The sequence below is a fragment of the Eleutherodactylus coqui genome, chromosome 7, assembly GCF_035609145.1.
Source record: "Eleutherodactylus coqui strain aEleCoq1 chromosome 7, aEleCoq1.hap1, whole genome shotgun sequence".
Lineage (NCBI taxonomy): Eukaryota > Metazoa > Chordata > Amphibia > Anura > Eleutherodactylidae > Eleutherodactylus > Eleutherodactylus coqui.
In genome coordinates this window covers 114,273,365-114,287,790 of record NC_089843.1, presented here as the reverse complement: position 1 = coordinate 114,287,790, position 14,426 = coordinate 114,273,365, and the positions used below count along the sequence as shown (strand labels likewise).

Genomic DNA, 14,426 nt, shown 5'->3' with positions numbered 1-14,426 from the left:
CCAGGAGCAGGAACTGAGCTCCTGCCCCCTCTCTGCCTCTCTGCACTATTTGCAATGGGGAGAGGCGGAACGGGGGTGGGGCTAATTCTCAGAACTCAGCCCCGCCTCCTTTTATTGCAAATAGTGCAGAGGGGCGGAGAGGAGGCAGAGAGGGGGCGGGAGCTCAGTTCCTGCTCCTGGCTCCCAACCCCCCCCCCCCCCCCCTCTGCACATGAGGACAACTTATATTGGCTCGGCGTGAAAACCGAGCCGATATACGTTCTTGGGAATGCAGCCTAAGTCTGAAACATTGCTACATCAATAACCTGCTTCTTTGGAACTAATAAACCTCTCATTGTGCATCAAAGCCTGTAGTGCAATTTTGTAGTGCATTAAAAGCTTTCATGACACAAGACAATCAGAAATTTATTTTTGATGGCTTTTTTTTTTTTTAAAGAAGGGAATGGTCTTTTAATAATGTTTGTTATATATCGACAAAGAATTTCATTATTCTCATTACATGTTTAAAATATAGCCTGCAGTAGAAAAAGACTGGTTTAACAACATGTCATGCTAAACAGCCTTTATGGCCATCCCCTTCAGAAGCCTTGATGACTAATAAGCCCTTGAACGATGGCATACTAGATGAAATAGTTGAGCTTTGCCTCGTGATTAACTTTGTCCCTTTTAATTACTATAATTGTTTTGCATCTGTGTGGTGCATTCCTGTAGCAAACCATTAGATGCTGTAGGATTTTCTATGTATGTCAAGAGCAACCTGCCAGATCTGATTTTGAGCCCATGACCAGGTCTTTTTGATAATAACATCTGACACATTCCTGCGCTAGCGGATGCCTCTTTCTGGAATGTCGACTATTAAGTGTCCTTTTTTATGCAGCAAAACGGTTGACCTTCTGCCAGTTACTCTTCATCTTTTCATTTCTACTTCAGTTCTAATGGTGGAAGTATCAATATTTAATACCTATTAATTTACGTCTCTGAACTGCCCGCTTCCTTGTTACATATTAATATATTTCTATAGCTCTATGGATTGGTCTGATACGTACACGTTTATTCACTCAGGTGATTGATAGAAAGTTTTAAAGGTATAGATTGGTTTAGACAGATGCAACTTGTAACCTTGTACGTTCTACTTTTAGGCTTCAACGATTTACAATTGGCATATTGAAACAAGTAGAGGAGACTGTTAGCGCTCATCGCAATTCTGTTTTCACATTTCATACCAAATTGAAAGAATAGAATCTGTACAAGGTTACAGGTTCACCTGGTGAACTATTTTGCATGAGATGCTTTGCTTGAATTAACAAGTATTTGGTAAAGAGATTTTGCTCATTTTCTATACGCTGTAGAGTTGTGCTGGAACTTAAAAGTTGTGTCACTTGCAGACAAAGATGAATGCTCCAAAGAGAATGGAGGCTGCCAACACGAATGCATCAATACTATTGGTAGCTATGTCTGTCAGTGCCGCAATGGATTTGTGCTCCATGAGAATAAACATGATTGCAAAGAAGGTAAGAGCCACTGAATATGTGTGTCAAAATGAATGTTGTACTGATCACCAAATGAGTTATAGGAAAGGGTGCTGTAGTATGCCTCAATGGAAAGTGCACTTCTATCTTCTGCAGATCAATGATGGACTACCAGTTTATACTGGCCAATTATCTTTGCAGTTCACATCCGAACAATAATTCATACTAATTGTCTAATGTAAAGAAGTGCATCTGTGTAGGGATTATGTTGCATGAATGTACATGTCCTAATGTAGAGCAATTCATGTAAACCTGTCTTGAAGGCTGGGATCATTAGAAGTGATAAGCAGGGCTTTTGCCAATGCAGTCAGTTATTTAACTGTTGTTGCTACAACCACAGCAGTAAGGTAATGACTGAAAGGAAAACTTCATTATGTAAGCATAACTTTTGAGCAATTTTTTCTTGTTCCTTTCCTAGCAAAATATTTTTAGCCAAGTTCAAAGTTCAGAATGAACTTCTGTGAAGTGCAGGGACAGCCGTCTATGTGGTGTCTAGATTACAAAGGAGTTATCCAGGCAAACAAAACTTTTGGAAAGCTGCTTAGCCTACTGTACAAATGTAAAAGAAGACATACCCGCTATACCTGACCCCCGCCATCCCTGCTGCTCTCTACTGCCAGCAGCAGCAATAACAGCACCAAAAACGGGGACATGTGACTGCTACATGTGACCACCACAACCAATCACGGTCTCACTCTGGCTAGTGGTTAGTTTCAGCAGTCACATGTCCCATTTTTGTTTGCCTGGATAGCCCCTTTAATTCTGTTAACGCCTTACATAAGTAACATAACCTTAAGCAATATGAACTGTTAAAGTGGATCTATTAGCATATCCGTCAGCATATTATGGGGACAGGTGCACTGCACTATTAGCCTAATTGGCACAAAAAATATTGTGGTGCCATTTAGCTAATGGCCCATAAAAAATCCAGCAAAGTCATAGTTATTGATCCACTGTATTCATGGAATGCACCCATTTTTCTTTCTGACAACTATTGTGTATCTGCCTATTCACATTATTTACTTGCTTCCTAACCAAAGTTGTCTTCAACCTGGTCATGAGTTACCCAGACTATAGCAGCAAGCAATAGTCACTTACAGTAGGGCTAGAAAACTGATTTCGGCCTGCTCAAAGATCTGAGACGGACTATAGTCCTGGGCTAGAATAATGTACTTGTCTCTGCACCAAGATTCTCTAAAATAGGGTTTCTGCAGGAGTCATAAAATTGTCAGGGGTTCCCCATCTTAATAAGTTTAGGTATTGCTCCTTGACTCACTATCCTACAGGTTCTAGGTGGTGAAGTCAAGGCATTAAATAATGGTGCAGAACCAAAGGAAAATCAGTTTAGCTGCTTGGGCTTTTATGGAAAGAAAAGCTATGCAGTAAAGAGGTTGTCCAACTTCTAGCTCTTTTGCTGCCGGAAGCAGACAGCTCTGTTCACTGTGCAGTGGCCTGGATTGGTATTGCAGGCTGAGTGCCATTCACTTAAATAGGACTCAGCCTGCAGTAGTAACCCAAGCTATAACAGAAGATATGGAGCTGCCTGGTTCCTACAGTAAAACAGCTTGAAATGGTAAGTGGAGATTTAGTGATTAATTAGTACATCAAATATTATGAAATGCAGAAAATATGGAGCGCACGTGTTCAATACTAGTGCATGTGTTATGGAAGGATTGAATTGAAAAAGAGAATGGGATGATGAGTATAAACTTCTGTAAGATTCAAGTCGTATGTGACAAGTCATATATTTCCCTACACAGCTGAATGTGAGCACAGAATTCATAGTCCTAACGGAGTAATAACAAGCCCCAACTGGCCAGACAAGTATCCAAGTCGGAAGGAATGTACTTGGGAAATAAGTGCCACTCCAGGCCATAGGGTTAAACTAGTAAGTACTTGTAGAAGTTGAAATACTGTAAGTTACTATTTATTATTAAGGTGTGAAAAAAATAATGATCAGTGAGACAATGTTTCAGATTTGTACAAATAAACCAATGTCCAAACAAGTGTTGTAGATAGACGGAATTGACTGTATTTATATGTGCTTGTTAAACATCTCATTCCAAATCTATGGGCTTTACTATGGAGTAGGTCACCCCCAACACTTCCGACTAATTTTGGAACACACAGCTTAAAGAGTTTTCGTAGGATTAGTTCTGATATTGGGTAATAAGGCACGTTCATCCCAAATTTGATCGATATTGTTGAGCAGAGATGCAGATTAATCATGTTCTTCCACATTCATTTGATGGGGTTGTACACTATTTAATAAGTGGCCGAATGATTGAATTAGTTGCTGCTGTTCCACCCACAAAATCTTCTGGTTAATTGCAATGACTGGGAGGTTTTGTAGGTGAAACAGCTGTTTTCTGATAAAACCACAAGGTTGCGTAAAAATCAATTTAAAAACCACAGCAGCCGCCTACTGACATATCTAATTGTTTTTGTAAACTTTTTTTTTTCTTGTGGACACACATTGTCATGCTGAATCAATCAAGGCCTTCTGAAAGCTATTTCCACATAGTTGGAAGCAGAAAATGCTCTAGGATGGAAACGTATCCTACTGCATTTAGGTTTATTGGAATTAAGGAGCCCAGCCCAAATAACGAAAGAAAAAAAAACATCCACAAACCATTATTTCTTGGAAACACTTAGGTAGGACCATCCTGATTCATCTGCGAGACTGTTTAGGTTTAAGGGGTCACTTTAAGCAAACTAAGATGGCCACGTTGCTTCTCAGACCACCTGATGCACACTGTATTAGTATGTATTGCTAGTCTAAGGCTGGCGTCACACGAGCATTAAGGAATGAATGATGCTTTTTTGCTTGCACATTGGCCTATTTTACAGTAGTTTTTGGCCCCCTAAGTCATGTTTATTTGTGCGTGGCCAGCAAATGCGCCGATTGAAACGGCTAATTAGTTCTTGTGTTTTCCTGCCGAATTAAGCAGTGTTTCATGCATCTCCTTGCGTATTGCGCATGCATTTGCGCAACCCCCCTATTGACTTTTATGGGGTCCTTTTGTGCACAAATATGCAGAAAAATAGTACATGCTCTATTTTTGCGTGACCGAAATGCATGCATAAAATATGGATATGTGAATGAACCCATTGAAATCAAGAGGTTCTATTCTCTTTGTATTGAGCACACAAATAAGCCCGTTTGAAGCTGGCCTAAGACGCTACATGCTGCTTTGACTGTGAGCGGGACTGGTCAATTAAAGCACGTGGTGTGGCTAATGATGCATGCTAATGCACAGTGTGCATTAACTAGTCAGAGAAGCTGGCGCAGCCATCTTTGTTTCTTCAGGCCCAGAACTCGCTTTAATGGTAAAGTAGGATTCAGCACCCGATTTGTGTTTTCGGATAGGCATGTGCTCAGCACCAGATCATCATGTTGGTACCAACCAAGTTTAATATGTAGGCAGAATGGAAACTTGCAATGACATTGCAATCTTTTTGTAGTATGAATTCATCCGATGATGCACAAATTACGTTCTAAGTCCTTATCAACCAAATTTATGTGATGACCTAGAAACCGGAATCTTTCTCACATATATGCTTGTCATAAACGGTTGCTATACTGCTTTCAAAAAAGACATCTGCAGCATTTTGCTCAGACAGGCATTAGCTGTACAGATTGTTCTTGATGATTTTCTTCAGCAGCGTCTGGGCCCAAATCGTAATTCCTTCTGTAGCGTACAGTTTGGACATCTGGGCCTGTCTTTCAAATGATCAATTACCTGAGAAGACAAGATTTTTGGAATAAGGAACTAGTTACTAAATTTGAGTCCCCTCCTCTCATGTAAAGAGCAACTGTTGTGTTATCTTTGTGCAGCACTTCTTAGAACAGTAACATTTATAACTTACTTTATGACACAATTTTAACATGTCAAAATTTTCTGTGAAGTTCAGCTGTTAACCTTTATCTCCCCAAATTGTGCTCCACTGATCATTGCTATGGGCAAGTTGTCTTCAGCTTCAAGAATGCCGAAGACTGCTTGGAGCTTGTGTTGGCGCTTTCTACATTGTCAGTGGCTTCCTGATCTGCCCAGTGCAGAGTAAGTGCCCTTTTAACACAAGATGAACTGGAGGGCACAGATGCCCCACAGACTGTCCCAGCATGATCGTTTCAGTAATCTTGCACAACGATTACTCCGGCCCGCCTACGTTCACAGTAATCAGGCAGTCATTCATAGATGAACAATTACCTGTTTACATGGGCCGATGTGTTCAGTTTTTCTGCATGCAGAAACTGAGCAGCAAATGAATTCTCATTCGTCATTCAGTTGGCGCATGCACTTATATTGAGCGATAATTGTTCAGATTCCCACGATCTAAAGAGAATCTAAACTATTAGCCGATGTAAAAGGGCCCTTAGTCTGCTCAACTAGAAGGTGGGGTTACCATTAACTGCACAACCATTGGATTGCTTTCCAAAGCACTACGGGGTATGAGGGTATGCAGCACTAGTACAGCCATGACTAGTAAACCTCATTACATAGAGTACTGGAAGTTAGTTGTGAACCTCTACATACAGGGCATGAGAAGTCAATGATCTGCAAGGTACATCGTGACATTTCTGCTCTTATTAAGTTGTACTTTGATTTTAAAAACAATGTGGCTCCTTTATCTTTTATGAGAAGTTACTTTTTATGAAATATTCTATGTATGGTTCCTAATTCGTGCCATAGTTATGGGGTGTATAGAGGTTGTTGCAGCTAGTTATTGCTCCAATTGGGGACCAAGTATACAAAAGAGTTAATCAGCGCTGTATACAGATGTTGGGGAGGTTCTGTTACAGGGAGGGAATCCTGCTACACACAGCAAACTCACTATGCATATAGACTTGTACATACAGCATAATGTACTGCAAGACTGCAGAAAGCAGGATTGTCCCAACTGGCCGAGGTGCAGGTTTATGCAAAATAGCAGGAAGCTACTAGCTACAATGCTAATCATTTAGCACAAAATCCTCCCCTTAATATTTGGTATGGCCTGCCTTTAAGATGTATTTTGTAAAGTTGATAAAATGCCTTGTCTTTACTTGTATATTTATAAACAGTATGTACATAGAAACTGAAACATAAAAGACATAATAATGACTTTGCTTACATTGCAAACATAATGGGCTTCATCATGTACAGTCTGTGCTGATTCATGGGAAAACTATTTGGTCTGAATGCCATGCAAGTTCTGCAGAAGGCATACTGTTCGTATTTAGTGACGAGTGAACTTTTGAATAGTTCAGTTCGGCTGGTTCTCAGACTTTTTTTGCAAAAAAGTTTGGTTTGGTGCTAATTAGTTCGAACTGATCTGGAAGTTCACGAAAACTCCTATAATTGGTGTATAGCACTGTCTAAGAGCCATAAAAGCCCTGTACAGCGTTGAGATGACTGAACAAGTTTAACTTTATTTTGGGTAAACTTTGATAAAAGTTCAGGTCAGGTTCCTGACAAACCGAACTTTTAGCAGATTTCAACCCAAAATGGCATTCTACTGGTTCGGTTCACTCAACACTACTCATACTGTATACTCCACAGCATGGTAAGGATATTATCTATAGCTTCACATATTGTGCCCTGGCATTTCATGTAAATATGTCTTTTCAATAGACATTTGGCGAATTTGAAATTGAGCAGCATCAGGAGTGCGCTTATGACCACCTGGAAGTTTTTGATGGGGAAACAGAGAAATCTGCAATCCTGGGCCGATTATGTGGCAATAAGATCCCAGAGCCCTTAGTCGCGACAGGAAATAAGATGTTTCTCCGTTTTGTGTCGGATGCATCCGTACAAAGGAAAGGTTTCCAAGCCACGCACTCCACAGGTCAGTAGGAAATGGTGTTTTACTCAAGATCTGTGTTTATCATGTTTTGGAAGCACAAAGGTATGAGTAATAACTGAACCAAGCTAAGTGGAAAGGAAATGGATGAAGGCTTCCTTAAAGTCACAATGACGTATACCATTACTTTGCTTTGTATACCTGCATGTTCCTGGATTAGATACAGCATTTAAGTACAATGATTCTAGAAGTTATGTAAAAATGAATGAAGCAGAATTCTAAAATGGACTGTTTTACGCCAAACATTTGTCTGTTATTGCATGGTGTTTGTTATAAATTACAGTACACAAGGATTATCTGAGGAACACGCAGAAATACTTGTTTTGTACTTAAAAGCCATGCAGAAGCGTTTAGTGTGTTTCCACAGGATTATGGATGAATATCAATATAAAGCTCGTAGGCTACTGCCAAAAACAGTCCGTGGGAAGCAAAAAAAAAGAAAAAAGCAGTTGTGTTCTATGTTGTTCCATTAAAGCCCTGTACTGCGACCTCTTGGATAACTTAGTCTAGATGTCATATTGGCATGGAAGGGTGGAGGAGAGTAATCCATTAATGATTTTAAAAATCAAAAGCAAATATTAGTTTTTTGTTCATTGGCAGCAAAAAGTTAGTTGCACTACAGTGACCTCTAGTGGTAAATGGCCCACATACTGCATATCTTTGGATTCTCGTGTTCTTATCTCCCTTTATAAAATTAGAAAGAAGGTCCAATGTCATGGCTTGTGTTTAGTATGAATCAAGATTTTTTTCATATTTATTGTGAAGCTTTTAATAGTGTAATTATTTTGTATCAACAAGAAATAAAATTATTAAATTAAATGTCAATAAAGTCTTAACTATTTATTTCCACCAACTTTAATGTGGTTAGTGAGGAAAATTAAGTGTAAGCATTGGCTTCTCTTTAAAGGGGGCGTATCGTCAGAAAATGACCTAATATATAAATCAATTTTTTTTATGTTAAACATATTTTGTAAGAATTTTTGGTGATTTTTAGAGATGAGCGAGCGTACTCGGTTCGAGTGTTTTTGCACTCGAGCACCGCTTTTTCCGAGTAACTTGACTACTCGGACGTAAAGATTCAGGGGGCGCCAGGGGTGAGCGGGGGGTTGCAGAGGGGAGTGGGGGGGGGGGGTGAGAGCTCCCCACTGTTCCCCACTGCTACCCCCCGCTCCACCACGCCGCCCCCCCCCCCCCCCCCGGAATCTTTTCTTCCGAGTAATCAGTTACTCGGAAAAAGCAGTGCTTGAGTGCAAAAACACCCGAACAGAGTACGCTCGCTCATCTCTAGTGATTTTGTTTTTAATTTTTGGTTACACTCTAGATTAAAAAAATAAAATAAAACAACGCCTAATTATGTTCTGAAGCTTCCTGACCTGTAGAGAAAACATTTTCAGCAGTCATCCCCCACAGTCATGTGCAAACAATAGAGAAAAAAACTACAATCAGAAAATCAAAAAAGATTAGAAATAGAAATTGTTTAATTAGCTGGTTTTAGTTAGTAAAAAAAAAATATGTGCTGCATTCACTTTGTTACTGATTGATTTGTGTATTTTCTGTTTGCGTTTGCAATTTTCTATGTAAATGGGAAATGTAAAAATGCCTCTCATAACACCCATTGAAAGACCTTTTCTCTATATGACAACTTCTTCCCTTTTTAAAGTCCCATTTAGACATAGCGATTATCGCTCAAAAGATGGCTTCTGAGCAAATTTTGAGCAATAATCGCTGTGTCTACACGCGGCCGTCGTGCATTATTCGTTCATTGCTAACTTTTAGCAAGCTCAAAGTCAGCGATGAGCCTTATCAGCGCCGCGCTGAGTTCTCAGCGGGATACCGCTGATAGTATTCTTTCAGCTGGTATCCTGCTCAGAGCTCTCAGCGATATCTCTGAGAACAAAACAGCTGTCAGCACTCTTTCTGTTCTCAGAAATATCGCTCAGCGGCATACCAGCTGATGGCTGCGAGAACTAAGCAGCTGTATGCAGATGACAGCGCTCCCGCTGTCTTCTGCATACAGCGGCTGCCTTCATTTACACGCTAATAAACTCTTAAGTAGCTAATTAGCTACTTAAGAGCTTATGCAAAGTGATCATTCAAAACTGGCACTCAAACTGCCATGTGAGCGATCAAATTACAGGCCGTGCAACATGATTAAATGGGTATTCTGGAGACCGGGCAAAATTTTCCTAACACTTTTACTTATTGCCATCATTCCAAACGCCCATCCAAATCCTCAAACTGGACTTAAATACCTTTTTTGCTGCCCTGTTCCACTACTGCTTTCTAGCCAGCTTTAGAGTTTCAAATTTAAAATGACCATTGAAGATTGAAAAAACTACATTTTCCACAATGCCCCACTGCCAGTTACCGACGAGTGCTCATTCACCACTGTACAAACTGTATTATCACTACAGAATGTGAAGACACTGAGTAGGTCTTACCAGTAAAACAATGAAGCCTACAGGTCATGCCTATTGGATACCAATGGAGAATGCAAGGGGAGAACACCGGTAACAAAATATCTCTGCAGCTTCATAAAACAAGTTATAACATTATATTGAAAAATTACTTACCGCCTTATGAAGCATTTAACTTTCACTTTGAATCATCAGAATACCCTTTTATGGATGCACACTGTGCCAAACCAGAGTCTACCTTGAATTCCTACATTGATGATCTTGTGCATATTTTACAGAGTGCGGAGGAAGACTGAAGCCAGAACCAAAACCAAGAGACTTGTTTTCACATGCTCAGTTCGGAGACAACAATTACCCAGTCCAAGCAGATTGTGAGTGGTTGTTGGTGACAGAAAGAGGTCTTCGTGTTGAACTCAGCTTCCCAACATTCGAAGTGGAAGAAGAAGCAGACTGTGGTTATGACTATATGGAACTCTTTGATGGTCACGATACATCTGCGATGCGGCTAGGACGTTTCTGTGGATCAGGGGTGAGTCTGTTTATCACGGTGACCTAACACGTAAAGGCATATTTTTACAGGTAGAGGACTCCTAAAACACAGTAATGACAGTTATGCTGAGCAGTATATGAAATCCTATAAAACCCTACAAATGTTTCTACTTAAGGACTTGTATGATGGAATACTCTGAAAACACTGTCATTTACTGATAGTTTCAGTGACTCTTACTATTGATAGACCAATCCTCAAAATACGCCATCAATAGTTGATTGGCGGTGGTTGTCTGCTCGGGATCCCTAATGATCAGCTTATCCACCAGTCTGCTGTCAGGGAAGCAAGTCTAGAGCTCGTTATCGGTGGTCAGGACTGGAAGTGTAATAGATTGCTTCACTCCCATTGGAATCAATGGTAGCAATGCCTCCTATTATACTTCTGGCTCTGACTGCAGCAAGGAGCCAGAAGTGTAAAGGTAGCTTTTACATAGGGCGATAGTCCTCCCTTGTGCACACAGCCACCAACAAGACACTGAGAAAGAAATTGCTCACTTGTTGGAGTCACTTAGTTTTTAGCTAATCTAAAAACCTAGTGATTATCGGCCATTTATGAATGACTGCCTGTTTGCAGTGAATGGAGACTGGTGGCCAGAAGAGATCTCCAGCATGCTCCATCCCCATTCTATGAACGACTAACATTCAAGTGTTGAAACACAGAAGCAATAGCTCCCTGTATGAAGGTACCTTAATAGGATGCATTACTCCCACCGATTTCAATGGAAGTGAAGCCAACTATTACCCTTTCGGTCCTGACCATCAATGATAACATCTGGCCCCACTGCACACTGGCAGCAGGCGAGAAGATCAACTGATCATTGGACATCCTGAGTGGTGGAGCCCTGCCGATCAGCTATTGATGACCTATCCTGAGGATTGGTCAACGAAATGAAAGTCCCGGAATACCACTTGAACCTTTTTTTTTGCTATCAATAGTGGTGTTCTGCAAATACTAATGTGGTTAGTTTCCCGTATTCATAATTGCCAAATTTTAGGTATAGGGTGGTGAAAAATAAGATGCTTCTCCTGCTTTCCCAAAGCCAAGCCTGAAGACCTGTTGAAATCTCCCGAAGACCCTAGGTTAAAAAAGGGTTTTATGTTTCTTACAATCCATTTTTGTTAGAAGCTCCCACTAAAAATAAGGGTCTCCTGCTTTTGACTCCCAGCAATCACATGAAATCTGTGCAGAAACTAGACAGTAAGTCTTCAATTCTTTTGCAACATGACCACAGCGGAAGTGGGTATTACATTATGCCTTGTAAAATCAGTGGGGTGTCCATGTAATACATGGACAGGCTAGGTCCACCTCTTGTAGTCTTGTACCATTCTGGCTATGTATAAGACTTATTTTTTCAATTTCTTTGCATTTTTTTGAGTCTTTTTTTTTTTTGGTTGCTTTTTCTTTCAAATTTTTCCATATTACGATCTACATTAAAAAGCGTAAATTAGAGTTTTATAACCTTCTATTATGTATTTCAGCCTCCGGAAGAAATTATATCCAGCGGGGATGCAATACTAATCCATTTTCATACGGATGATACAATCAGCAAGAAGGGATTTCATATACGATACAAAAGTGTGAAGTATCAAGATATCCTACACACCAAATAACACATGAACCCTCCACAGAAAACTGGGGGATCAACGACCGCACATGTGAACTTTGAAAAGGAAGTATTTTTTTTTACTAACGTTATTAGTACAAATGTTTTATATCGTAATTAGAATTGGGAGTATGGACTTACAAGAACTGCACTGGCCAGTAATGAACGCTTGTCGATGAAACGGTTGCAGGTCTACTACCATGGCAGACGTTGAAGAAAGGGGTTTGCATGCTGCCAGGGAAACTTTTGGGGGAATTCACAAAAAAAAAACCAATGGCAACTAATAGGATTATGTGCAATATATTGTTTTTTTTATGTTGTCGTTTTCCCACAGCATATGTATGATACGTGAGGAAGTTGTTCTTCATATGGTGGTTTGCAAATTTATTTTTTTTGGTTGACATTCAAGACCACAAAATAAGAAAGAAATGGTAAATTAAAGCGTGAATATTTATATTCGATAGAAGCCATTCTTCTTCCCTTTTTGTGAATTTCCCCTTAAGCGCTTTCATACTTAGCATGACATTTGTCAATGCTCCCTTCGAGATCACTCTGCGACGTTCATTGAAAGTCACCCCAAGGACAGCTCTATCTTCTGACTATTGTCTAAGAAGAAATATAAGACAAGATGAAAAGTTCCTGCAGGCCACAGACTCATGTGTTCACAGAATTCCTCAGACTGGACTTTTGTGCTCGGCAGGCAGCTTATCGTGCAAACAAAATGACATACAGAATGCAAAATAAGAAGATCTTTAGGAGATGTTCGGAAACCCGGTCAGGACTCCTTAATTTATCCAGTTACACAAAGATGCTTAGGATCTGCGAACTTAAAGCCTCTTTGTCTCCGCATAGACGTCTGTTTTACATCCGACAAACAGTCACTTTTGTTCCTTTCGTCGTAACCATCATTTATACGAATGTAACATTCTCTTTCCTCCGCTACATTCATAGTGTGAATGCTGTTCAGAAAAGGATGTTTTCAATTTACTGATCTAATATGCCATATGTTGTAATGCACTGTTACTTTGCAACAAACATAATCAGGGACCTGTTAGTGGTTTTCAAGTCTGTCCTACTTCTCAGACTCCTTGCATTCTGAGGGGAATAAAAGAAAAAAAAAGAGAGAAATTTAAACAGGAAATATATAATCAGCTGAATTGCAAAAACATGAAATCCAGACTCCGGTTTCACCTTTCAGTATCCATCCGGCTGCTATTTCTTTAGTGTGTGAATATTAAAGACAAACTGTAATTCAGACTCCATTAAATGCAGAGATTTCGGCAGCGGCTGTAGAAAAGGCCTGTCTTATGTGACCATATAATCCGCTTATACATAACTTGTTTTTTGGATGAAATCTCCAATGGTGCTATATCTCATAGGAAAACACAAAAATTACTCTGATTTAAAAAAAAAAAAAAAAAAAAAAGTACAAAAACTAAAAATTTGAGCCAACAAAAAATGAGAAATATGAATGTCTCTCTCTGACCTTCTGCATACTACTACTAAAGACTTCTGAAGTATACGGAGATCTCATTGCAATTTCAGCTCTGTGTCCTGTGGAACAACAATTGTTGCCTTAGAATTCTTGCACATGATCAAACCGATCTTCTTGTAGATACATCTTTAATTTGATATGTCTCTGAAGAACTTTGACATTTTAATGTATGTCACAAAGGCTCTTTAAGGACATTTTAAACGTAGCTCTAGTATATACTGTACATATAACATGCTGCTTTCTAGGTAGGTGTACTGTGTGTTCTTTTTGAACTGTTCTATTATGTGCTTTTAGACATTGTACAGCCATGATGTATCTGCTATTGTCAATTTGTATGAATGTACATGTTCCAGGTGTGTGAAATGTCTCGTATGGTCGACCAGTTCATTGTTACTTTATGTGCCAAATTGTTTTATTTTTATTTTTTTTCCTTTTGACAGTAGCAACTTTTTATTTAAAGTTGTCATATGCAGAGAAGTATGGTTTATTTAAGATATTCAGGTTCCTGTATATGTTTTATGAAATAGAAATCTGGTTTTGATATTATTGGATGTAGGTTGCTCAATATGTTGGCATCAAACATCTGTTAACTTACTGCAACATTCACTGGCACTAATAAAACATGTTTTATTCCTTTAAAATACGTGATCTTAAGATGTTATCAGTATGTATGTTTTAAGAGCTGCTTTTTTCCTAACGTATTGGACATATTGATGAACCTTGAAATAATGGTAAAATGTTGTGCTTGGTAGTCATCTGAAGTTCTACTCGCTTAGGGAGGAAAACAAATAAAACTGATGGCTTCATCAACTGACCATGGCTTCCATAACAGAAGTCATATTGAGTAACCTCACTACAGAAGGAGAATGCCATGAAGAATCCTACCTTAACTTTGAAAGGGCACTATCAAACGTGGCAGAATATTTCGCCATGGGAATATCCTCACCAAGATCTGCATATCTAACATACAGATATTGTCACAGATTTG

At 39.4% G+C, this 14,426-nt stretch overlaps 1 protein-coding gene across 4 annotated transcripts in view; it reads left to right on the top strand.

Annotated features, from left to right (window-relative positions):
• The window catches only part of TLL1 (tolloid like 1), a 139,316-nt gene extending 125,237 nt beyond the window's left edge, over positions 1-14,079 (top strand). For 2 of the 4 annotated variants that reach the window (XM_066573560.1, XM_066573559.1), the window contains 5 exons: positions 1,386-1,511; positions 3,290-3,417; positions 7,145-7,358; positions 10,069-10,319; positions 11,819-14,079. In XM_066573560.1, the coding sequence (XP_066429657.1) occupies positions 1,386-1,511; positions 3,290-3,417; positions 7,145-7,358; positions 10,069-10,319; positions 11,819-11,950 (851 nt within the window). In that variant the 3' untranslated portion in view covers positions 11,951-14,079. Of the gene's footprint in view, positions 1-1,385; positions 1,512-3,289; positions 3,418-7,144; positions 7,359-10,068; positions 10,320-11,818 lie in introns of those variants that run through there. The other 2 variants (XR_010785815.1, XM_066573561.1) reach the window with 2 other exon arrangements.
• Positions 14,080-14,426: the final 347 nt, after the last annotated feature.